Raw genomic sequence first — 11,298 nt, forward strand, 5'->3', positions numbered from 1 at the left:
AGCTGTGGTAATAGATGCTGCCCTCTTGAGGCAGCTCCTGGTATAAATGCCTTTGATGGAGGGGAGGGGAGGGTTGTGGCTGTGCCTGTGATGAACTGGGCTGAGTCCACCCCTGTCTGCAGCCTTGTGTGTTTCTGTGTGTTTATTTAATTCATTCGTGAAACCAGTATTTCTAATTAAAAAACATAGCTTGAAACTTCATCTTTTTTTCCCTCCTTATGTGCAACTGTTTAATTGGTTTCAAAGTTGCTTCAGATAATTTTGACGGTCTAGAGCAAAATACCCTCGATTCATTCGTTTAAGGATGAGGGGGGATCTTATTGAAACATATAAGATAATTAGGGGATTGGACACATTAGAGGCAGATAACATGTTCCCAATGTTGGGGGAGTCCAGAACAAGGGGCCACAGTTTGAGAATAAGGGGTAGGCCATTTAGAACGGAGATGAGGAAGAACTTTTTCAGTCAGAGGGTGGTGAAGGTGTGGAATTCTCTGCCTCAGAAGGCAGTGGAGGCCAGTTCGTTGGATGCTTTCAAGAGAGAGCTGGATAGAGCTCTTAAGGATAGCGGAGTGAGGGGGTATGGGGAGAAGGCAGGAACGGGGTACTGATTGATAGTGATCAGCCATGATCGCATTGAATGGCGGTGCTGGCTCGAAGGGCTGAATGGCCTACTCCTGCACCTATTGTCTATTGTCTATTGTCTATTGTTTGAAAACAATGGATTTTACATGATTTGTCTGCTCTACAATAGGTTGTATTCTGAAGCATTTAAAGTTTGTTTTTTCCATCACACATTTTTCATACTTTTCATGCAGAATGCAAACTGGAGTAAAACAGAAACAGAATAAAACAATGCCTTCAATGGATGGATTTTTAATGAACTGCTTGCTGGCGTGAGATGGTGATGCAACGGAGTGGAGATTTGATTTGTAAGATGGTAGTTCACCACAAGCGCTGTTTGTTTTCAGCGCGACACACCTGGAGCCGGCTGGTGGATTAATGGGTGTCTGGGAGCAGGTGTCCCTTCAGAAATACTGGCTGGCTTTTGTGAAGGGAAAAAAAGTCAAATTAAATCCTACCGAGAGCACAGTTTTAAAATAACACCATTCACTATTTGATTTTACAGGCATTTGTTGTTCAATTGGGTGCATGAAGTAAGATGTTGCCTTGTGCCACTTTGTTCAAGCAGGACAAATGAAGCGAAACCGAGGGGAAGAGATTGACGTGGAGACTCCTGGATCCATTCTGGTTAATACAAACCTGCGGGCACTGATCAACTCTCGGACCTTCGCTTCCTTGCCACTGCACTTCCAGCAGCAGCTGCTCTTTCTCTTGCCAGAGGTGGACAGGCAGGTATGCTTGGTATCTAATGAGTTATTTCATTTTGTATGTTTATTGTTTTTCAATAAAAAGGAAATAGACAATAGGTGCAGGAGTAGGCCATTCAGCCCTTCGAGCCAGCACCGCCATTCAAATAGTACAAACCCTTTCAGAGAACTGTGTACTTGTGGCCCGAGGTGTCTCAGTTCAACTGTAGGGTCCTGCTGTTCACTGTGTACATCCTACCTTGGTTTTAACTTCCCAATATGTATCCACTGATCCAAACTCTATCCCTCATGGACTCCCACCTATCACCAGCCAACAGTCAGCCTATCAGGGAACCTCCTTGCCTGAGGTCGTCTGTTGCCTGCCTAATTTGTCCTGTTATGTTCTTTGCTTTCAGTTTTCCCCCCCCCCCCCACCCTCCCTGCTGCAATCAGTCTGAAGGGTCTCTACCCGAAACGTCACCTATCCATTTTCGCCAGATATGCTGTGTTTTATATCTGCCTTGGTATAAACCAGCATCTGCAATTCTTTGTGTAGGAAGGAACTGCAGATGCTGGTTTAAACCGAAGATAGACACCAAGTGCTGGAGTAACTCAGCGGGACAGGCAACGTCTCTGGAGAGAAGGAATGGGTGACATTTCGGGTCGAGACCCTTCTTCAGACTGGTCGGGAAAGTGAAACGAGCGATGTAGAGGGATATAGAGATGGAGAGAACGGGAACCTGGTGCACTTGGGTGGGGGAGGGATGGAGAGGTATTAGGTAGCTAATTAGTCTTAATTAGCTAATTAGTCTAAGACCAATGTATAACATTAATATCCCTTAATAATTAACTCTAGAATGCTCATTCACATATAAAACAGCTCATGTCTTTTATAACTTTGCATCATCTAATCTTTCTAGAAATGATCAAGTGAAATATCTCATCTCAAAATATTGCATCTGCAATGGCCATATAACACTTCCTCTGGCTTCTCTTATGAGACCGAGTTGAATAATGTGAAACGGTGTGGGTGGGGAATCTCTGGGTTTCTTTGTGTGCACTCACAGTTGGTTGCCTGGATTTAAAACCTGTTTACTGTATTTTCAGAGTGAATGGAATGAGTAGAAAGAACATAGAGCACAAAACTGGAACAAGCCCTCGGGCCCACAATATCCGTGCCGACCACGAGGCAAAGTTAAACTAATCTCATCTGTCCGCACGTGATCCACATCCCTTCATTTTGCACATACCCATGTGTCTATCCAAAAGCCTCAAGTGCCCAAGGGTCAAACAATGCTCATTTTGAGAGCAAATTTATGCAATTGCCAATTTGCACATTGCTCCTGATTTTAAATTAAGTAACTTAATCATTGAATATCGCTTTGCACACGTAGAAATAAAACTACGATACATGTCTGTGGCGATTACTAGCAATGAAATGAAAGCGGGTCAGAATGCACCCGAGACTTCTACTTCTCTGGGTTGAGTATATTCTCGATTTTAAACGCCTTCATTTGAGAACAAAGAATAGACTTCATTTGGTCTTAAGGGAATGATTTTGAGTGAAGCACATTTTGGGGATTGTTGGTTGTTTTAAAAGTTGGATGCTGTGTGGATAAAGATGTACGAATTAGAAACATAGAAGCGTAGAAAAATAGGTGCAGGAGTTTGGACTTTGAGCCAGCACTGCCATTCAATATGATCATGGCTGATCTTTTAAAATCAGTTCCCGGTTCCTGCTTTTTCCCCATATCCCTTAATTCATTTAGCCCTAAGAGCTAAATCTAATTCTCTCTTGAAAACATCCAGTGATGAAAGCACTGCCTTCTGTGGCAAATAATTCCACAGATTCACAACTCTCTGGGTGAAGAAGTCTTTCCTCATCTCCGTCCTAAATGGTCTACCCCTTATTCTTAAACTGTGACCCCTGGTTCTGGACTCCCCCAACATCGGGAACATTTTTCCTGCATCTAGCCTATCCAATCCTTTAAGAATTTTATGTTTCTATAAGATCCCCACTCATCCTTCTTTAAATAGAATTGGAGTAAAATGGTTGATCAGCGTGCTGGTTTACACTACAGACCAGTGGGTGGCACTGTGATCTGTCACTGAGTGAAAGCTTAAAATTCTTTGAAATCTGAAGTGAATGCTTCACTTTAAATTTTCTTTTCCACAAGGCGTTTCTGTTCTGGTTATTTGAATAAATTCTTCATTCTGGGGAGACTAATTGTTTATTGTCACTGGATTTTTTTTTTCCTCGATCTTTTGGACCCTTACAGTATAGTTGAGTATGCTTTCTAAATTTATACTATTGTGCATTTACAATACTACCAAATTGCTTCTTGTGCCATATTTTTCCTCATGAATAAGTTTAAATTTATATGTTTTGACCTATGAAATTCTACGTAAATTCAACGAACGAGGTCGTATAAAACTCCACACACAAATGAGAGCCGTTGTGGAGATTCACTGATTCCTTCTCATTTAACAAATACAGATGTTTATCCTGTCAGAAGCAGATGTTTCATTGGTTTGTGGCCAAACAGCCCTATAATCTCATTTCCATCCACCATTGCAAGGCTAAATTTAGACAGATCCAATAAAAGCATTCACTCCCTTTTATTTCCCTTTTGATCATGCTTCGATTTCATTACAGTTGCGGCAACTAAAGTAAATTTTTAAAAGATTGTTTGTACAATGATATTAAATAGCATATTTTGCCAATGTTCACTCCCATACTTGTATTATCATAACCTAATCATACTACCCTAGCAGTGCCTGCCGTAATGTGTCTTCACGGCTGACCTTTTACATGCCTGACATCCACATTCTTGCTCTACCAGTGCAAGATAGGTGAAGTATGATCAGGAGCAAGGACCTGGCTTCTTCCCTTCCCCTCCCCCTCCACACCACCATTACTTTGGCTGCTCAGCATCGTTGCTAAACCCTTGCACGCACGCACGCGCGCACACACACACACACACACACACACCTTGAGTGTCTACACACACACACACGCACCCCTACCCCTTGAGTGTCTACATAAACAAAGAGTTGAATCTGGAATCTAATTAATCTTTTAAGCCTAACTGCTAATATCTAAATGTTCTGATCCAGTGCATGAATGATTGATGTGAGTGTAATGTATTTTGAAAGGTGCCAGTGTTATCTTAGTTCCAGGGGCAAGGGGGTGATTTGAAAGCTCAGAACTATGTTTGAATTTTATGCACCCTGTTTTAGAGAGAGAGAGAGAGAGAGAGAATAGCACCCTCTAGAAAATTGCACCAGTGGAAGTTAAAAAATATATTTTGTCCCTAACCAGTGATTGTATTTAAATTGCTGATGCCTTTACCCATATTTAATGCTGAGTTATCACTAATGAAAAGCAATGAGTGTTGTTGGATTATCTACTGATGCTCGAGTAACGTGATCTAATGCTTGAGGAAGGTCTTTAGTAGTTGGAATATCTCTGTGTGTGTATGCTATCTTTTGTTTTATCTTTCACAACGTTGAATGATTTCCTCTTGCTTCTGTAGGTTGGCACTGATGGTATAATGCGACTCAGTAGCACAGCTCTAAATAACGAGTTCTTCACCTCTGCAGCTCAAGGGTGGAAAGAGCGACTCGCGGAAGGTAAAGTCTTGCGGGCTGCTCAAAGTCGAGCTTTGTCTCTCGGTATTTTTCCCCAAAGCTCCAGTCGAAGAATTAACACGCGCGGTATGTTAAACAGATGGGTGATGGAAAAATGAAAATGCATACTCTCGAAATGTGAAATGGAACAGAAAATGCTGAAACCACTCAGCAGGTCAGGCAGCATCTGCAGAGAAGGAAGCTGTTAACATTTTTCATTTGTGGCTCTTCAACAGAAGATTATTTGTGTTTTTTATTTAAGCTCAATAGTGCAATGTGCCCATAACATAGGGAACGTGCTTCCTATTTTTGTTCTCACACTGACTTTGTAAAAGCCTCTAGAAAAGTTACAGACAGCAGCCAAATCTGGGATTAAAACAATTCTGAAGTTATGCCAAAGCGTTTGTACAGTGCAAACTTGGGGCTGGAGTTTAGATTCCTGTTAGTTTGTTTGGGTCAAAATTAGCCCCAAGGGAGAGACTGGTATAGTGTGGCCAGGACACTGCCTTGTCTATGTCACTGCTCAGGTGTTGCCATGAGTGGCTGGTTTCCTCTTCATCTCCTTACCTCTGCACAAACAAATCCCCCTTTCACCCCAGAATAAGCAAGTGGGCTCTGCCACATTGTGTAGCAGCAATTAAAATATTACTGTCTAAGTTTATACATCGTAAGAGCAGCATAAGGCCGTCCGCCCCATCGCATTTACTCTGCCATTTAATCGTGGCTGATTTTCATCTTGTATGTAGGTGAATGTTAGAATTGTCTAGCAATAATGGACGCAAATCTTGGCGAATGGTTAGGTTTCCTTAACGCTTTAATCTACTGGCCCTAAATTAGTTTCAAAATGCTTTGTAGCTATGGACTGTTTGCGTTTGAACCGTGCAATAGCTGTGCTTTGATCCGCTCCAGGTGAGTTTACACCAGAAATGCAGCTTCGCCTCCGTCAAGAAATGGAGAAGGAAAAAAAAGTTGAGCTGTGGAAAGAGAACTTCTTTGAAGATTACTACGGGCAGAAGTAAGCGCAATATTCTCATCGCGTTTATCTGAAATTTAGAAGTCGAATTCCGTTAAAAAAATTTAGAACGTAAGGGTGTTATTTTCGGTGCGACCTCTCCCCCCCCCCCCCCCCCGTTCTGGTGAAACCTGTAACCCCGATTGTGGATGTAAAAGCTCCACGACTTTCTTCTTCAAAGAGCAGAGTAATTGGTTATAGAGAGATATAGCAGAGAAACAGTCCCTTCAGCCCACTGAGTCCACACTGAGCGTGAGCCCCTTCCCCCACTCACCCCATTTACACTAATCTAATCCACCTTTATTCTCTCCATATTGTTATCGATTTCCCCAGCCCCCAGCCCATATTTTACCAACTAACCACACACAAGGTGAAAGTTAGAGTCGGCAGTCAGCGCACAAACTCGCATGTCTTTGGGACGTGGGGGGCGGAGGGAGACCGATCACCCGGAGGAAGCCCGCACATTCACTGAGAACCTGCAAACTCCACACAGACAGCATCCAAAGTCAGGATTGACAAAGTCTCTGGCGCTGTGAGGTATCAGCTGTGCCACTGTGCCACCAATTAGCCATTGTTATCCCTGAATAAACATTTTTATCAAGAAGTGATGAAGTGGGTCATTCACCCATTGCAGTTTGTAGTTTCCTACACTTATAAATTAGCACAAAATCAGTTTAATTTCAAAATGCACTTACGTGGCGATAAAGGGATTTGTGATATCTTTGTCATGTTGAAATTTATTCTCAAAGCCTGCAGGATGTGCTCTGCTTTTCGAGTTTACATCAAAGGCTTCTCCATGCAGGAAAATTGTTACGCATTAAATTAAATGTTTATAACTGTTACTTATCTGATTTCATAAGATGTCTAGTTGCAAACTGGAAGTGAAGTAATAAGTGAACTGGTTCAGATGGGATCCATTGGAGGATGCTGTCTGAAGTCAGGGTGGTAGTGGAAAGGACATCATGCTATCATGGAAGCCTTCCAAGTGTAGAGTAGGGTAGCAAGACGACCAAAGAATGGTGAATATCGCATCCTTGTTCTAAGGTGTGAGGATATGCCAACAATTACAGGGCCATCGATATATTCTTTATTAGAGTTGCTGAAAACAACTAATAGGCACTTGGAGAAGTTTGAGTTAATAAAAGAGAACCAGCACATACTTGTTGAACATAAATTGTGTTAGGTGAACCTGACTTTTCCAAATGATGTGAACAGTCTACGTACTACAGTTGCCTGTATTACTATGTTTGTGCAGATCTCGTGCCATTGAGGAGCTAGTTTATAGAGATGCCAAAGACACTGGATTCCTTTGGCTCTTGGAATGTTTTTAAAATATCATTGTTTGTGCAATCTTATGGCATTTAATTAGATGGTGAATTCTCATTGGATCTAAATTCACTTTATTTTTCATTTGGTATCTAAATCACAAGCTGGCACCCCTTGAGCTGTCACGGAGAGACCGGGCAGCCTGGGTATCTTGGGTGCATTCATTGAGTGTTTCCATTGAGCAGATACTGCAGCACAATCTGAAGTACTTCGTTTGGGTACTAGTGATTAACCTACCTATGTGGTAAGGGAAATTAAGGGAATCACTGTTGATTTCAAGTATATCAATCATTCCATCTCTCAGCAGTTGGTATTGATGCGTCGAAGATGGTGTCCAGAATGTCAACAAAAATACATTTCAACTCAAGGAAGTAACTTGCCATCTTTTTTTCCGAAGCAGTCCAAATGACTCAATCCCTCTGAGGGCTACAGGTTTTTGTTACTTGCATGAGTAAGTTCATATGTATTTTGTTAACATTTGTCTTTGGTCTCTACGGACCTAACCAATTTGTGCACAGCAGGGTCAATTCTGTTTGGCTGTGCTCTCCAATTAGAACCCCACCTTAGGGGCGGTGCAGTGGCACAGCTAGACGAGTTGCTGCCTTACAGCACCAGAGAGCCCGGTCTGGTCAGAGACTACGGGTGCTGTCTGTGCGGATTTTGCACGTTCTCCCCATGACTGCGTGGGGTTTCTCCAGGTCCTCCCAGAGAATTCATAGACCGTCTTAAGAGGCTGTCATTATCCAATCAGAGGATAGATGTAGCACTGATAGAAGTCAAAGGAATCTGACCTGAATGTAATCTAAATGAGGACAATTTAACTTTGTGATGCTGTACTGTGTGATCCAGTATATCAATGCGTGTTCATTATGTTGACAGACTGGGCTTGTCCAAAGCCGAATCTGAGGAACAGACAGCTGTAAAAGTGGAAATAGAAAATGAAGCTAATTCACCTGCATTAGCAGGACCATCCAAGCAACCTAGTCCCGTGAAGAAGCAAGATGACAGGATAAGGAAATGCACTCGAAGTTCAAAGGTGGACCTCAAGTGTAGAGTGAGGCGGAATCTTATTGCAGACAGAAAGCCAGAAGTTCCTGAACAAAGTGAAAAGGCAGCTCCGTGCACTGTGCCGTCTCATGATACGCGGAGCCAGAAGCAGCACAATGTTGAGGCCAAGGTGTTGCAGGCAGGTGCCTGTGTAGATGAAGATGCACTTGGTTTAATTAACAGTGAAGCTAGTCCCGGACAACCAAAAGAAGTACTTCCAAATAAATCTGCCTTAAAGTCCAAAGCCACCTTGCTGACTGAGAAACCTGCAGAAACACAGCCGCAAGAACGTACCAAATCTGACGGACATTTAGAATTGAGTGAGGTGCAGCCTGCGGGGATTTCCAAGGACCAGGTCACCTGCCTTACTGTGAAGAGCGCGGCTTTAAAAAGTGAGCTTGAGCACAGTTTCAGCGAGTCCAAAGAGCAAAAGAGGAAGTCTGAGCACGGTGCCTCCACCTCCGGCCCCGAGAAGAAGCCCCGGCTTGAAGATCATCAGTCCTTTCGGACCGCAATTGATAGCTTTCGGACAGAAAAGGAACAGCCTACAAAAGAAGAGCCAAAGGTGCCACCTATCCGGGTATGTGGAGTCATTGTTAACCAAGTCTTCGTTTTGATTTGACTGGAGTTTTAAAATGATTTGGTTCAACTGCAACGTTTTGTTTTCCTGAGGGTCCCGGCCTGAAACGTCGCCTATCCATGTTCTCCACAGATGCTGCCTGACCCGCTGAGTTACCCCAGCACTCTGTGAAATGTCTCCTATCCATGTTCTCCACAGATGCTGCCTGACCCGCTGAGTTACTCCAGCACTCTGTGAAACGTCACTTATCCATGTTCTCTAGAGATGCTGCCTGACCCGCTGAGTTACTCCAGCACTCTGAAACGTCACTTATCCATGTTCTCTAGAGATGCTGCCTGACCCGCTGAGTTACTCCAGCACTCTGTGAAACGTCACTTATCCATGTTCTCTAGAGATGCTGCCTGACCCGCTGAGTTCTCCCAGCATTTTGTGTCTTTCCTTGGTAAACCCTTATCTGCAGTTCCTTGTTTCTGCATTTTGGGTTGGGATCTTTCTTAAGACCGATGCAGATCTCGACCAAAACGTGGCCCTATCCATTCCCTCTGCAGATACTGCCTGGCCTGCTGCATTACTGCAGCAGTATGTGTTTAGCTTAATTAAAAATGTGTTCTCCTTTTTTCCCCCTTCTCTATGCCACATAAAAATCTAAATTCCTAATTTCTTTGGAAAATGCTGAATCATTTTTCTAAGTTATCTTTGTCTTTCCATTACTGAATGACCCTGGATCTTTTGCATATGTGGTATCAAAAGCATGTTCTGATGCAGTGAACAAACTGGTCTGGTTTTGACCTGTATTGTTCTTCTCAAGGTGACACTCCAGTCTTTAATGTGCTCAGTGATCAGCAGTAAAAGATCCCAGGGGAGAATCCCCACTAAGTTGTGCCAAATAATACTCGCAGTTCATTTTTCCAACACAATTCCAGTTAGCTATGCATCTCTTGTCAGTTTAGTATCAGTCCAAACTAAGTTGCAAAGAACATTTTTTGCTGTGCATTTGCAGTTTTGACCTAGAGTGACATTACTTGGATTATATTCTTTGCAAGTCATACAAGTGTACATTTGCCAATGTACGAACACTGGCCATATGCATGTCAACAACATACTATCTGCCTCCACCACCAACCAAGGCAGCGTGTTCCACCGCCCACCACATGGGCACAAACAACCTTGCTCCACATTTCCCCCTCACTTCGAGGGCCAAAGAACCTTGGTTTACTCCTAATGTTCGGACCGGCATTCATTCCTTTCAAATAGTCCTTTTAAAAAATATATAGAGTTTGTTAATTGAGGGGGACCTCATTGAAACGTACCGACCGAATGGTGAAAGGCTTGGATAGCGTGGATGTGGAGAGTATGTTTTCATTAGTGGGAGAGTCTAGGATGGTGGTGAAGGTGTGGAATTCTCTGCCTCAGAAGGCAGTGGAGGCCAGTTCGTTGGATGCTTTCAAGAGAGAGCTGGATAGAGCTCTTAAGGATAGCGGAGTGAGGGGGTATGGGGAGAAGGCAGGAACGGGATACTGATTGAGAGTGATCAGCCATGATCGCATTGAATGGCGGTGCTGGCTCGAAGGGCTGAATGGCCTACTCCTGCACCTATTGTCTATTGTCTATTAGAGGTCATAGCCTCAGAATTAAAGGATGTTCCTTTAGGAAGGAGATGAGAAGGAATTTCTTTTGTCAGAGGGTGGTGAATCTGTGGAATTCTTTAAGACTGTGGAGGCCAAGTCAATGGATATTGTTAAAGCAGAGATAGATAGATTCTTGATTAGTACGGGTGTCAGAGGCTATGGGGAGAAGGCAGGAAAATGGGGTTCGGAGGGAGAGCTAGATCAGCCATGATTGAATAGCGGAGTAGACTTGATGGGCTGAATGGTCGAATTCTGCTCCTATCACATTACCTTTTGACTTATGTTTTAAAATATGCTGTTTGTGTTGCTATCAAAGTATTAAATTCCCCATTAGTTGTGAAACTATCTTATGGTCCAGGTAAAGTAGTACATAAATGCATTCCGTTGATATCTCTAGCAGTTTGTAGACATCTGGTATACTGTTGATGCATACTCTGTTGGTGAATTGCAACGATATAGAGAGAACAACCATGTTCTTTTACGACAGTTTAATGGGTAAACTCTGGGAACTAGTGGGATTAGTACTAATATTCAGTCTTCCAGAGGTGAGTCCTTTTAAGGGCATAGTCTATACTGTACCATAAAATAATGCAGACTAAATAGTTCTTTTAAAGCTATTGACCACAGTGTGCGATGTGGTAGCAGGATTCACAGGTACTTGTAGAATCTGACAGGGGCCGTGATGAGAACGCTCCTGCTGTGGCCCATGCACTGTAAAGGATCTTGCAGAGGCCAACCACGTGGCACTAACATTTGCTCGCTATTG

General features: G+C 43.0%; 1 protein-coding gene across 3 annotated transcripts in view; it reads left to right on the forward strand.

Annotated features, from left to right (window-relative positions):
- The window catches only part of LOC144604569 (polycomb group protein ASXL1-like), a 75,962-nt gene that overhangs the window by 58,431 nt on the left and 6,233 nt on the right, over nt 1-11,298 (forward strand). For 2 of the 3 annotated variants that reach the window (XM_078419156.1, XM_078419154.1), the window contains 4 exons: nt 1,189-1,355; nt 4,846-4,942; nt 5,849-5,954; nt 8,157-8,904. In XM_078419156.1, the coding sequence (XP_078275282.1) occupies nt 1,189-1,355; nt 4,846-4,942; nt 5,849-5,954; nt 8,157-8,904 (1,118 nt within the window). The remainder of the gene's footprint in view (nt 1-1,188; nt 1,356-4,845; nt 4,943-5,848; nt 5,955-8,156; nt 8,905-11,298) is intronic. The other variant, XM_078419155.1, reaches the window with a different exon arrangement.

Source organism: Rhinoraja longicauda, chromosome 22, assembly GCF_053455715.1.
Source record: "Rhinoraja longicauda isolate Sanriku21f chromosome 22, sRhiLon1.1, whole genome shotgun sequence".
NCBI lineage: Eukaryota > Metazoa > Chordata > Chondrichthyes > Rajiformes > Arhynchobatidae > Rhinoraja > Rhinoraja longicauda.